Below are 15,301 nucleotides of genomic sequence, written 5' to 3'. Positions count from 1 at the left end.
CAACTGAGCCATTCGGGAGCTCAGCAGCAGCTCAGCTCAAGGTGCTGTGTTCAATCTTAGTTGCAGGGGGCGCTGCCCACCATCCCTTGTGGGACTCGAGGCATTGAACTGGCAACCTTGTGGTTGAGAGCCCACTGGCTCATGTGGGAATCGAACCGACAGCCTTCAGAGTCAGGAGCATGGAGTGCCAACCACCTGAGCCACCGGGCCGGCCCCAAATCACAGATTCTTAATTAAGTGAGGAGGACACCTAATATAAGAGCGACCTCCTTTGAAAGGAGAGATATTATAAAACCCAGAGGTTAAAGTTAACTTCCCACTGAGGGGAAAACTACCATATTTCTACAAAATTCCAGAAAGAATTTTTTTTTATTTGTAGATTTTATTGGGGAAGGGGAACAGGACTTTATTGGGGAACAGTGTGTACTTCCGGGACTTTTCCAAATCAAGTTATTGTCCTTTCAATCTTAGTTATGGAGGGCGCAGTTCAGCTCCAGGTCCAGTTGCTGTAGTTAGTTGCAGGGGGCGCAGCCCACCATCCCTTGCGGGAGTCGAGGAGTCGAACCAGCAACCCTGTAGTTGAGAGCCGGCGCTCCAACCACCTGAGCCATCTGGCCACCTGGGAGCTGAGTGGCAGTTCATTGACTTCATTCTAGTTGCAGAGGGCGCAGCTCGCTGGCCCATGCGGGAATCGAACTGGCAGCCCTGTTGCCCAGAGCTCACGCTCTAACCTGAGCCACCCATCCGCCTCCAGAAAGAAATTTTAAGATAATCTAGGCAATACCAGGTATTTAAAAATAAAGTGATTAGAAATGTATGAAGCTAGAAATGGTTCTGAAAAATGGCAGGGGAACCTGAGAAGGCGTTGTTGAAGTACCAGGAATAAGAGGGCTTGTGATTGAAAGCGCGGGTGTCTGCTTTTGGATCTCAGGTTGCAGGAGAAATCCAGACCAAACTGACTTTTAGGGCTCTCTGGTTGGAGGACCACTGACTTCTGACCTCATATTTTATGAAAGCTAAAGTTTATATCCCTTCCTGTTCTGTCTCCCTTTAGCCTGAAGAAAGGAGTTTGTGGCAGATTCTGGGCCAACATCTCCTTGAACTGGTATTAATGAGTCTGGCTGTGGCTGAGGGAAGGGGTGGGGGCCTGGTGGTCCCAAGATGTGGATTTGCACCCTGGCTCAGTTATTTCTGACTGCGTGACCTCATGTGTTTCACTTTCGTCATCTGTAAAATGCCTACTTCCCTTGCCCCACCTACTTCACTGGGCTTTTGTGAAAATAAAATGAGATAATGTGTGAGTTCTGATTTTTGGCATTCCTGTGACATATTAGAAGTGTTTGGGGCTTCAAAGTTTGCTCTTTAATTTGACATCTACATTGAGATATCTGAGAGGTTGAAATAAATCAATGAGGGTGGTAAGAAAGGGTTACATTTAGCTAGCCCTTTGTTACTTGGGCACTGATCGTTTAATTTGCAGAGTTTTAGGACCTAACTGTCCATCACCTGCTCTTTCACATAGAATGTAGATTTGGCTGCCTTACCAGAGAGATCTAGAATCGCAGAGGCTTACACAACCTAGAAGCACATTTCTCTTTCATGTAACAGACCAGATAAAGTGAACCAGGGCAGTGCTGGAGGTGGTACATGGAGTCAGGACTGAGGTGCCTCTAGCATGTTTCCATGTGGCTTTTGGTCCAAGGTGGCTGTTCCAGCTCCGCCCAGTGGGAAGGAGATGACCACAGCCTCATAGCCAGAGTCAAATGTCCACGCTTGGCCACACTGTAGAGTTGAGCTCAGCATCCATGTATTCAGATAAAAATTCAATTACTGTGTAAGAAGGGAGACTGAATATTGCAGGGTGAGTAACTGGCAGTGTCTGCCACAGTTGCCTGGGTTGTATCATGAGCTCCCATTGCAGAAGTGCACACAAGATGGAAGACAGAGCAGTTTTCATTAATCCATTCTAATGAACAACTACAGGATGACATTTGAAGGGGAGAACAAAGAGGGTGAGGCTGATGGCTTAGAAGAGGTTGGAGGTGATTTGTGCTTTTCTTTTGTTCAGGCTTTTGAAGCCGTTTTTTATTCATGGAGCGACTTGCAGTCCCTTTTTGCTATATCACATGCCCTGGGCAAGGTTCTGGGGACGCAGAGGTCATTGTCCCTGCTCCCTGAAGGTCTGCTCCACCGGGGCAGACGTGTGTCAGGCAGTGAGGATAGAACTGGTGTACACTGTGATGGGAAGCAGGTGGGGGGGCTGTAGGAGCCCAGAGGGAAAGACCTGCTCACCCCAGGCAGGTGGGCAGGTTGTGCGTGTGTGTGTGTGTGTGTGTGTGTGTGTGTGTGTGTGTGTGTGGCAACTGGCAGCAGGAGGATTCACTCGGATTATATCTGTATCCTCTTGGGAGAGTGAGTTTACTGCTGGCGATAAGATGCTGTCTCTGGTGTCATGTCCATGGCTTAATGTTTTTATTTCTGTTTCTAGAAACTTCAACTTGGGCTTCGGGACCTTTTGTCACAAGAAGCAATGCTGGCCCGGTGGGAACTGTCTTTTTACCTGCTTGCTTCACTAGGCTTTCACTTCTATTCTTTCTGCGAAGTTTACAAAGTCTCCAGAGGTAAGTCACAACGTTTCTGAATTTGTATCCAGAAAACAAGGTGAGAGGGAGTGCTCAGAGGCAGAAGATTCAGGAAGATCTCGTGGGCTTGGATGACTTGGGCACCACTTTGCTTTGCCCTCATCGTGGGCAGTTTGAATCAGTGGCCTGAGTCAATGGAGTTTTCCACTCTGATCCTGGATCCGAGCTGTGGCTGGTCTTCTGTAATAGGAGGTTTGATTCAATGGCTGTTGAGGGCCATGGTGGGGATTCGCGTTCATAATTTGCAGTCACCTCTTAAATTTCTCTCTTACCATCATTCCTCACAGACACATGGAGGCAGTTCATGGTGTTGGAGGCCCAGACTCCTTTCATCTTCTGTCCTGTTGTCTTTAGTGCTTTTGTGTGTATTCCGAAGAGGAACCGTCACCGAGTCTACATTCCTGCCCGTAGGAAGGGGACTGGGAACCCTTCTTTCCTTTAAGGGCAGCGTGGCTGGTTACCCTTGTCACTTCTGATACCCAGTTGGCCTGCACCGAGTTCTGTGGCCATGGCCTGGAGACTGGGAAATACAGTCTTTAGCTTGGTGGCCACATGCTATTTAAAACTTCCCATGTTATGGAAAAATGGAGGAAAGAGTTTTGCAGGGACCACGAGGGACCAAGTCCATAATCAGTTTCCTAGAGTGATGGTGAGCCTCGTTTTAAGGAAGATCAGGAGCCAGCCACACAGAGAAGGGGGCAGAGGACCTGTGGGTAGAGATGAGTTTGCAGACAAATGGACAAGCGTGTGCCGTTCCACTGCAGTGTGAGGAAGCAGCATGATCTGGGAACTGCGGACTACTCGGTAGGACTGGCGTGTAGAGTAGGGAAAGAGAGTAGCAAGAGCTAAGCTCAGATCAGAAAGCAGGGAGAGATGGCAAAAGACCTTATATATTCAGCGGAGGAGTCTAGACTTGATGTCGAAGGCAGGGGAGGCTGTGGAAAGTAGCTGTGGGCAATGCCGAAGGTAGGTTCGGGGAAGCACGGCTGAGAGCACTCTGCCCTCGGTGTCTACCTTGGGATCACTGGGGCTGACAGGGCTAGGTATCACCATGACTGACTTTTCTCCCCTTCTACGTATGTCCGTCTCAGAGCGTGGGCTTGTTTGCAGTGACTGACCATCTAAAGCAGATGAGGACTGTTGTTGGGTCTAGGCTATTCCAGTAGCTGCATTCCTCTGCTGGAGCCTCCGAGCTCCCAGGGCCCACACCGAAGGAGCTGACCTGCTCTATGTCAGGCGCTGTGTTAGGCGCTTTATGTACTTGTCTCATTCCGTCTCTGGAACCGCCCTGTGAGATGGTATAGTACTTAGAAGACAGGTTTGACTGCAGACACACAGCCTCCAAGATAACTGTGTTCTAGGGCTGGTGTGGTGTCTGGAAGGCGTCAGAGACCCTGGCTTCTCCTACCACGTTCCTGTGACATCCTCAGCAGGTGGTTCCTCTTCATTATGTGAGGCAGCGTCTTCAGAGCATGATCTGTAAGGTGCTTATCATGTCTGTTCCCATACTGTTTGCGAGAAGCTGGTTCTGTAGTCACATTGACTGTGAGGGAAGCTTAATAAATCTGTGGTCGGCAGGCCCCTTATCCAGCTAAACTCAAGTGTTCTATTATAGAGGGAGAAACAGAGCATGAATATTAGTAGGTAGTCCTTTTCATGAATGGGTGTCTTGGTTACCCATTGCTGCGTAACAAACCATCCTGAAGCTTTGTCACTTAAAACAACCACCACCATTTATTATCTCTACTGTTCTGTGAGTTTTTTTCCCCTTTCACATAGACAAAATTTTTTAGAGCAGTTTTAGGTTCACAGCAAAATTAAGCAGAAAATACAGAGTTTCCATATACTTCCTACCCCCACTCCCCGCTGTCTCCCTCACTGTCAACATCCCATAACAGAGTGGGACATTTGTTACAGTACACCTATACTGACACATAAAGTTCATAGTTTACAGTAGGGTTTACTCTTGGTGTGGTTCTTTCTATGGGTTTTGAGAAATTTATAATGACACATATCCATCATTGTTCAGTGTCATACAGTGTAGTTTCACTGCCCTAAAAATTCTTTGTGCTCTGCCTATCCATCCCTCCCATCCCCCAAACCACTGACCTTTTAAGCATCCGCATAGTTTTACCTTTTCCAGAATGTCATACAGTTGGAATCATATAGTATGTAACCTTTTCAGATTGGTTTCTTTCACTTAATATGCATTTAAGATTTCTCCATATCTTTTCATGTCTTGATAGCTTATTTCTTTTTAGTGATGAATAATATTCCATTGTCTGTTGTTCCACAGATTATTTATGCATTTACCTACTGAAGAATGTCTTGCTTTGCTTCCATGTTTTGGCCATTATGAATAAAGATGCTATAAACGTCTGTGTGCAGGTTTTTGTGTGTGCATAAGTTTTTAGTTCCGTTGGGTAAATACCAAAGAACAATGGCTGGATTGTATGGTAAGAGTATTTTTATTTTTGTAAACTTCCCAGTATCTTCCAAAGTGCCTGCACCATGTTGCATTCTCACCAGCAATAAATGAGTTCCTGTTGCTCCACATCCTTGTCAGCATTTGGTGTTTTCAGTGTTTTGGATTTTGGCCATTCTAATAGGTATGTAGTGGTACCTCATTGTTATTTTAATATGCATTTCCCTGATGACATATGCTTATTCGCCATACTTGTATCTTTGGTGAGGCATCTGTTCAGGTCTTTTGCCTGTGATTTAATTGGGTGTTCATTTTCTTATTCTTGAGTTTTAATAGTTTTTTTGTACATTTTGGATAACAGTTATTTATCAGATACATCTTTTGCAGCTATTTTCTCTTAGTCTGTGGCTTGTCTTCTCATTTTTTAAAAAAAAATAGGAATCTTTTTTTTTTTTTAAGGGGAACAGGACTTTTATTGAGGAATAGTGTGTACTTCCAGGACTTTTTTCGAAGTCAAGTTGTTGTCCTTTCAATCTTAGTTGTGGAGGGCGCAGCTCAGCTCCAGGTCCAGTTGCTGTTGCTAGTTGCAGGGGGTGCAGCCCACCATCCCTTGTGGGACTCGAGGAATTGAACTGGCAATCTTGTGGTTGAGAGCCCACTGGCCCATGTGGGAATCGAACCGGCAGCCTTCGGAGTTAGGAGCATGGAGCTTTAACCACCTGAGCCATCGGGCCGGCCCCTTGTCTTCTCGTTTTTTGACAGTGTCTTTTATAGGGCAGAAATTTAAAATTTTATTAAGTCCAGCATATCAATTCATTCTTTCATGGATTTGCCTTTGGTGCTGTATCTAAGCAGTCACTGTGATAGCCAAGGGTCATCTAGAGTTTCCATGTTATTTTCTAGGAGTGTTATAGTGTTGCATTTTATATTTAGAGCTATGAAATCCATTTTGCATTAATTTTTGTGAAGGATATAAAGTCTGTGTCTGGATTCATTTTTTGGCATGTGGACGTCCAGTTGTTCCAGTATCATTTGAAAAGACTATCTTTTTTCCATTGTATAACCTTTGCTCCTTTGTCAAAGGTCAGTTGATTATATTTATGTGAGTCTATTTCTGTGATCTCTGTTCTGTTTCATGGACCTATTTGTCATTTCTTTCACCAATACCACACTCTCTCGAATACTGAGGCTTTATACCCTGTTTCCCTGAAAATAAGACCTAGCCAGACAACCAGCTCTCATGCGTCTTTTGGAGCAAAAATTAATGTAAGACACAGTGTATTATATTATATTATACTATATATAAGACTGGATCTTATATTAAATTTTTGCTCCAAAAGACACATTAGAGCTGACTGTCTGGCTAGGTCTTAATTTTGGGGAAACACGGTAGTAAGTCTCAAAGTTGAGTGTTGTTAGTCCTCTGACTTTGTCCTTCTCTTTCAATATTGTGTTGGTTATTCTGGATCTTTTGCCTTTCCATATAAATTTTAAAATCAGTTTTTTGAAATCTACAAGATAACTTGCTGGGATTTTCTTTTGGATTGCATTGAATCTATAGATCAAGTTGGGAGGAACTGACGTATTAACAATGTTGAGTCTTCCTACCCATGAACATGGACTGTCTCTCATATTATTTAGTTCTTCTTTGACCTCTCTCATCAGAGTTTTCTAGTTTTCCTCATATATAACTTGTACATATTTGTTAGATTGATACCCAAGTATTTCATTTTTGAAGGTGCTAATGTAAATAGTATTGTGTCTTTAATTTCAAATTCCACTTGTTTATTGCTGACACATAGGAAAGCAATTGACGTTTGTATATAATCTTTCTGTTTTTAAAATTTTATTGGGGAATATTGGGAAACTGTGTTTCTCCAGGGCCCATCAGCTCCAAATCATTGTCCTTCAATCTACTTGTGGAGGGCACAGCTCAGCTCCAATTCCAGTCGCCAGTTTCAATCTTTAGTTGCAGGGGGCTCAGGCCACCATCCCATGCAGGAATTGAACTGGCATTCTAACCAACTGCGCCATCTGGCCACACTGTATATTAATCTTGTATTGTACAAACTTGCTATAATTTCTTATTAGTTTCAGGAGTTTTTTGCACAGTTCATTGGATTTTCCACATACATAACCATGTGATTAGCATACAAACAGTTTATTTCTTCCTTTACATTCTGCATACCATTTATTTCATTTTCTTATCTTATTGCATTAGCTGGGACTTGCAGCATGATACTGAGAAGAAGTAGTTAGAGGAGACAGCCTTTCCCTTTTCCTGATCTTAGCGAGAAAGCCTCTAGTTTCTCACCATTAAGTATTACGTTAGCTGTAGGTTTTTTTTTCTCTTTAATTTAATTAAAGTTTATTGGGGTAACAAGTGTTAGCAAAGTTACATAGGTTTTAGGGGCACAACTCTGCAATACGTCATCTATACATCACATTGTGTGTTCACCACCCAGAGTCAGTTCTCCATCCATCACCATATGTTTGATCCCTTTTACCCTCATCTACTATCCCCCTCCCCCCTTACCCTCTGGTAACCACTAAACTATTGTTTATGTCTATGAGTTTTTGTTTCTTCATTTGTTTGTCTTGTTCCTTTGTTGTTTTCAGTTTTATATACCACATATCAGTGAAATCATATGGTTCTCAACTTTTTCTGTCTGACTTATCCAGTTCTTCTTTTTTGCCACCCATATTTATTTATTTATTTGTTTTTATTTTTTTAATAAATGTTATTGGGGGATATGGGGGAACAGTGTGTTTTTCCAGGGCTCATCAGCTCCAAGTCATTGTCCTTCAATCTAGTCGTGGAGGGCACAGCTCACTGCCCCATGTGGGAATCGAATCAGCAACCCTGTTGTTCAGAGCTCGCGCTCTAACCAACTGAGCCATCCAGCTGCCCCTGCCACTCATATTTATTGATAATTTAATTTCCCAAAGCACCTTACTTTAAAGAGGAAGTCCTTTTGTTTATTCTACTATTAAACTTTATTGCCACTGAAATAAAATTTTTCATTCTTGTGTCATGGTAGCTGCTGGCATATGGGCAGGAGGAGATCCGTCTGTGGATAGCACAAAACTTTTCTATGCCTCAAATGATCCAGAGGCTGCCACACGGTTTGACTTATTACTGACCACTCCCTAGCCTGAAGCTTCTTTATCTTTCATGCTTTTCCTTTTAACGTCAGTGCCAAAGTGTTTGGCCACTCCCAAGAAACGTCTTCTTTCTCTAATGTTTTTTGCCAGTTCAGCTTATGGAGCCAGATGCCCCCTGCTTTGCCAAAGTGTTTCACTGGTGCACTGAGTCTTGGCTCCATATCTTACTTTCTAATTCAGGAAAAAGTGTTTCTTACCTACATTATAGAAGTAGGTCACTGGGAAAACTGTCTCCTCTGTGAACTTTTTTGGGGCATTTGTATCTGGAGCAAATATAGGGCCTAGAACATACGAAAGGTTCAAAACGTATTTGTTAAGCGAAATGCTACTGGTTGGCGTTTCCTCGGCTACTTCCCCTGGCATAGAGCAAGCCTCTTGTTCACTGCTCTCTCCCATCTGCAGTATTGGGGTTGTCAGGCCAGTAGGGACAGCAGACCGATTTTAACAGCCTTGGTCAAATGGGATCTTTTGGTAAATCCATAGCAGGGACTGAACAGAACGTTCCTTCTTGGATTAAGCAATTCAAATTGGTGGTTACAAAATAATCACGGTGATGTAAAGTACAGCATATGGAATATAGTCAGTAATACTATAATATGTATAGTGCCAGGTGGGTACTAGATTTATCGGGAGGATCACTTCGTAAATTATATAAGTGTCTAACCACTGTTGTACACCTGAAACTAATATAAAATAATATTGAATGTCAACTGTAATTGACAAAGAAAAAAAAAAAATACCCCTTCTTTCTCCCAACTCTACCAAGCATGGAGCATCTCAAAGGCATATGGAAATACTTGGGTTGATTCCTTCCTTATTGTCTGAGTTTGCTCTGTACCTTTTTATTCCAACTTCATGAGTTGAATGCTTAGCTCGTTTATTTTGTAAGGAATCTGTTTGTATTGTTGTATTGTAGCTGATTGTTTTTCTATGCCTGTGACCTCTGCCCTCTTGCTCTGTGGTATGTGGCTAATCCAGACTTATAGCATTAAATTTATGCCTGCTGGTTTAGGAGACGTAAAAACACTTTTATGTCTCTCTGTTTACACTTAACATGAGAAAAGATATGATATGCCACGTGGTAACCTTGAAAGAATTAATGCCTCTGCCTGAAAGAGGGCCATGTATATTTGTATTCCTATCAGTTTAATGCAATTCTTGGACAGAAAACAGTGTGTTCTCATCAGTGAAAACCACCTGGTGATAGGAGGTCACCTGGAAAAGCATCTGTGAAACTACTGTCAATTTACTACCTATTGGCTTATATTCAAATTTTTTTATTTCTTATACCAATTTTGACATTTGGTAATTTTTGAGATCTATGCATTTTATGTAGGTTTTCAATTTGATTAGTATATTGTGGTTCATAATACTTTAATTTTTGTTGTTGTTTCTTTAGTTGACTTTTCTTTCTTACTGTATATTTTATTCACATGTCTTCTTTACTCCCACCTTAACTTCTTCCTTTGTTCGTCTTTCCATGTTTCCCTCCTTCTGTACTATTTTTTTTTTTCTTTTGATTAACTGTGCCAGAGATCTTATTAATCTTTTCAGCTTTTGGCTTTGTTGTTTTTCTAAATTGTTTCTTTTTATTCTCCAATTCATTGATTTCTGCCTTATCTTATTTCCTTCCTTATCATCTCTTTGAGTTTGCTCTGTTCCTTTTTATTCCAACTTCATGAGTTGAATGCTTAGCTCATTTATTTTGTAAGGAATCTATTTGTATCGTTGTATTGTAGCTGATTGTTTTTCTCTGAACGATTTCCAGAGAGGAATTATAGAGTCAAACCACATGAATGTTTTGAAAGGTTCTTGATAGATGTACACAGACTGTTCTCCAAGAGGCTGTCCCAGTGAACATTTCTGTTGGGCAGTGTCCATCTTATTACAGTCTCAGTAAGTTGAGCCTTTATTCTTTAATCCGTCTCCCATGTATTTGGTATGTGATATGAGGTGAAGAGTTAAATTATTTTTTTCCAAATAGATAACCAAACACAATTTATTAAATCTTTCTTTTCTTATGGAATTCTGATGCAACCTTGATCATATACTAAATTCTTATGTGTAATCCAGTCTGTCTGGGGAGCTGTCTTTTCTGTTTCTTTGATTATTTAATCTACTCTTATGTCAATGCTGTACTGCTCTAATTAGTTATGCTTTATAAAATGTGTGAGTGTCTGGTGAAGTTACCACCAGATTTGTTCTTTATTTATTGTTCTTTATTTCTACACTTTTCTTAGACATTCTTACTGGTTTATTCTTCCAGACACATATTTGAAATTCTAAAAAAATCTCATTAGGGTTGGAGTTACAACAAATCTAAAAATTTGTAAATAATTAACATTTTTATAATACTGTATCTTTCCATTCAGGAATATGGTATTTTTTCCTCTATTTATACAAGGTCTTCTGTTACTTCTCTTAATAAAGGTTCATGGTCTTCTTCATAATCAGCCCTATTAACATTCTTATTAAGATTATTTCTTTCTTTTTTTTGTTCCTTTATGATTGGGATATTTTCAGTTATATTTTCTATAATTTCTAGCTGGTTATTTTAGTATCTTTCAGGGTTATTGATATATTTAGGTTTTTTCTTAAGTCAGTTTGCATAATTTATATTTTTCCACTTCATCGATACTTTCAAATGTATTAACATACGGTAGTATATCATATTACTAAAATATTTTCAATCCCACGTGTCTCATTTCTCCTGTTTTAGGGAATTTACTGAAGGTTTTGTCTATTTAGTAGGTTAATTCTCTTTTTCAAAGAACAAGCTCTTGGATTTATTTACAGATTCTACCATCTTTCTGTTTTCTGTGAAGATTACTTTATAACGAATATCAGCTACTCTAGATCCTTTTGGTTTTTTAGAGCCTTGGGTCACCTTCTTTTATTCAGGAGCTATCTTGAACGGTTGCATATTGGTGATATTTTATAAATGGAACTATGCTTTCCATTTATTTGCATTTCATTTCACAAGCACTTTAGTTTCATTACTTTAATTTTCAGTGATCAGTAGTTAATATTTCTCTGTGACACCAGGGACCCCTGATATTTAAGCAAGTATGGAACAAATTATTTTCTTGAATTGCCATCTCCAATTTCTTTCTTTTTATGTAGTGGGTGTTCTTAAAGTGGGATACAACTATATTCGAGCATATTCACCTTCTACCTTTTGTTTATTCTTATACACACCTGTTCTTAACACATCATCAATCTCAGTTTATGAGAAAAGGATATAGCTGCTCATTTATAGATTAATTCTTTTGCGGTGTTCATGCCACACACTAACTGCTCATGGGGGTAGGCTTTATTAATGAAACTAAAGGTAATTTTTCCTATTTGCTTTTGTGATGAAAGGAATTTGGTTGCAAGATGGCCAGTAACTCCGGAGGGCCCAGTTCAAGGTGGGGAAACAAATGCCACTGGTCCTGCCCTTGAGTGGGTAACCTTGAAGCCCTGGGAACCTGGTGAGCTGGCTGACTGAGGATGGGGTCACCAAGGGCCCTTCTGTTTACACATCCTTTCTGAAAGGAACCACGTGCATCGCTCGTGTAAGGCAAGGCCTGGATAGCCGTTCTTGACGGCCAGCATTAGTAGTGGGTGTCGTGGCACAGCTAAGGCTCCGAGTGTTCTGTGCGGCAGTGCTTCGTGTTCTGTTTGACCCTTGTTTCCCTGGTTACCTGAGTTATAGGACACAGTAGCTCGCTGCCTTCCTACTAGGATTCCAAGTCTATGGGCCCGCTCCTTGATCAAGTTTATACTGACTGGTGTTTTCCTCCTTTGGCGACACTGGTCCTTAAGGGAATCTACTTTCTTTCTTTTTTTTTCTTCTAATTTTTATTGGGGAATATTGGGGAACAGTGTGTTTCTCCAGGGCCCGTCAGCTCCAAGTCATTGTCCTTCAATCTAGTTGTGGAGGGCGCAGCTCAGCTCCAAGTCCAGTCGCTGTTTTCAATCTTTAGTTGCAGGGGGCACAGCCCACCATCCCATGCGGGAATTGAACCGGCAACCTTGTTAAGAGCTCGTGCTCTAACCAACTGAGCCATCCGGCTGCCCCAAGAGTCTCCTTTCTTAATGCTTTTAATAAACCTCTGTAGTGACTTGGGCCGGGCCTGGGCTGGAGGGTGTTGGAAGGCCACCCTAATGTGAGACTCTGCATGCAGCTCCTCACTCTCCCTGCTGCTGCTGCCGCCGGCGCTCCATGTTGGATCCAACGCAAAGAACACGCACAGAGCTTCTGGATTCCTCTTTGCTGGAACGTTTCCGTCTCAGCCTGGGGCTTCTCCTCCGTCTCCCAGGGGCCCTAAGGACTCCCATGCAGATGGCACGCCTAGTGGTCTGCCTGAAAAGACCCCAGAATTTGTTAGGTGACTAGCAGATGAGCGGCCCTATTAGGGAGATTTGAAGGCCTTTTCTTTCCTTTGTGGCTTTGCATCTTGTTTACACACATGGTTTCCTTTTGCTTGGCTGGTTGATTTCTAAGTCGTTTTTTATTCCCTGAGTGGGAACTGGGAGAGGGAAGAGCCCTCACACCTCAGGAATGTCACGGAACAACCAGCACATTACCACCCTGTTCCATGTGATATTTTATAGGAATATGTGAGAGTTGTTACCGTTATGTTTTCTTGTCTTTAGAAGCCACCTTTTCTGCTGCCTTTCCCGCCTCTCATTTACTACCACAGTCTGCTAGACTCACTGGCTTCCTGGGGAAATAAGAATCAGTAGGAGCTGATTAGAATTCTTCAAATGCATAGCAGCAGCAGGACAGCTTAAGCCGTGATTGGATTGGTACTTGCCACTTTGTATCAGGAGGGGACATGCATGTTTTATGTCCCCCTCTTACTGATTATTGCCCTCAAATTACCCCCCCCCCCCCCCCGCAGAATTGCTTTCCCATCAAAGTGTTGAGGGTGAAAGGGGTAGGTTAGTTGGAGCTTTTAAGTAAATGGTTTACCACCACAGCCCCTTGGCAGTGATTAAAATGCAAATCTTCTCACTCAGTAGGTAGTGTGGGGTTTTGACAAATCCTTTTGTTGGGTGGTGGTTGGAGAGCAGAGAATAAACAGCTTATTTAGTAATGAGGGCTCATCCGCAGAAATTGTTTCATTTCTATGTTCTCAGGCACTTTTGTGTGGCACTGAATTTGGGGAAAACGGAACCAGGGCACCGAGAGGCCTGTGTGGTGGGGAGAAAATTGCTCACGCTGAGAAGGCTTCTCTCTGTATAGCATCCGCTTGCTTGAGTGTATGTGAGTTATGATGGAAACTCATCTTGCCCAAAGGGCGAGAATATGGGATGCCTACCAAGGAGGTATAATCAGAGAAGACCTCCTGCTACAGGTTCTCAGCTTCCATTCTCCAGTGTCAACCAAATTCTGTAGCACTGCATTTTCAGTTAACTTAAGACAGTGATTTCCAAAGGGATCATGAATGGATTTAAGTTGTAATTTAACATGTATGTCATACAGCATCGTTTGTGTCAAGAAATCAGGCGGGTGATTTGTAGAAATTCTCTTACACATGAGGGAGAATTTTTGGTCTGTAGCTGTGCTGTCCGTACTGTGACCAGTAGCCACGTGGCTGATGAGCAGTTGAAATGTGGCCACTTCAAACTGCGATGTGCTGTGAAGGTAACATGCACATTGGACTTTGAAGAAAAAAGAATGTCAAATAACTCATTCATAATAAATATTGATTCTATGTGGAAACAATGTTTCGGACACATTGAGATAAATAAAATGTACTAAAATTAATTTCACTCCTTAAAATGTGAAACTTTAAAATTATAAATGTGTGTGAGATGAGTATTTCGGTTGGATTAGCACCGGACAGGATTCTTTCAAGGCTCCTCTCTGCAAAGATTCCTTTTTCCCACTAGAGGGAGATGTGTTCCAGCTTCAGGAAGTCTGGTGCTTAGCGTTTAAACGTGACTACTTCTGAATGTACTCTTAAAAGAAGAAGGAAAGTCTCAAGTTTCTGCTTGGTTTCAATTCTGCACAATTCTGATGTTTCTGGAGGTTGCTCTGTGCATGAACGTGAAGCCAAAAGTGAAGAGGCAAGAAGCAGAGAGATTTTCCACCCAGTCTGTGTTAATGAATTTGGAGCTTCTTGTTCCATTTTGGTTGGATTGCAGTAGCTTGCTGTCTGCGGGCTGTTCCCATGGCCTGGAGTCTGTATACAACACACACACACACACACACACACACACACACACACACACACACACAATATGGCATGAGTGCAGCTGTGCAGAAACAACCAGGGCCGTGCTGCAGTCACACACGTCCACCGAACGTCCTGGACCTCACGGAGTGCAGTGTGAGTGTGTGGCAAAGTTGTGCCATGCAGTACCCTGGGCCAGTGCCCAGTACCCCTCCCTTCCCTATTGTTTCTAGGGCAGTGTGGGGACAGAGCCAGGAGTGCAGTTTCCAGGCTCTCGCCCTCACGTGGAAAGGTGCTGACTCGGGTAGTAAATGTCCATCAACTGTGATTGGATGGCCATCAGCTGTGGCTAGTTGGCCGTCAGCTGTAACCAGTGAGCCATTGGCCACTAATATAACTGCCGTGGCTGCGCTAGCAGAAAATGGGGGCTAGCAAGAAGATGGTGGCTGAGCTAGCAAGAGCAGATTGCAGTTAGCACGTGAGGTTGGTTGGCAGAGAAGTGGATGTCAGGTTGCGGATAGTGTGGCTCCTGCTTCCTGTGTCTCCAACCCAGCCACCAGCGAGACTATAGTGGTATGACTCCTCTACCTATGGCTCCGTGGGTGTTCCTTTTTGGCTTCACCATGTCCTGCATTCTTATGCGGGGAGCGGAATTAGAAACCCCATATGACACCCTGCATGACAGGCAGTGTTGCCTTTGGTTTGAGGTTGGGCTGCTGTTTATGTCTCGTGTGTGTGAACCTGTCCCTTGATACTACTCTAGACCAGCATCCTTTCATGATTAAGTTTTAGTAACACACACACTCTGATATTTCTGGGTAGCTCCCTTTTGGTCTTCTGTGGGTTTTGTATGTTTATTGGTCCAATAAGCACTGGCTTTCCCTTTTCCAGCCTGTATACAC

The 15,301-nt window shown here is 42.5% G+C and overlaps 1 protein-coding gene across 4 annotated transcripts in view; it reads left to right on the top strand.

Annotated features, from left to right (window-relative positions):
- The window catches only part of HHAT (hedgehog acyltransferase), a 251,362-nt gene that overhangs the window by 10,242 nt on the left and 225,819 nt on the right, over positions 1-15,301 (top strand). For all 4 annotated transcript variants that reach the window (XM_074322217.1, XM_074322216.1, XM_074322215.1 and 1 more), the window contains exon 2: positions 2,489-2,621. In XM_074322217.1, coding sequence (XP_074178318.1) covers positions 2,531-2,621 — 91 coding nt within the window. In that variant the 5' untranslated portion in view covers positions 2,489-2,530. The remainder of the gene's footprint in view (positions 1-2,488; positions 2,622-15,301) is intronic.

This window comes from Rhinolophus sinicus, linkage group LG17 (assembly GCF_036562045.2).
Source record: "Rhinolophus sinicus isolate RSC01 linkage group LG17, ASM3656204v1, whole genome shotgun sequence".
NCBI lineage: Eukaryota > Metazoa > Chordata > Mammalia > Chiroptera > Rhinolophidae > Rhinolophus > Rhinolophus sinicus.
The sequence above is the reverse complement of the archived record's forward strand: the minus strand, read 5'-3'. Positions and strand labels throughout refer to the sequence as shown.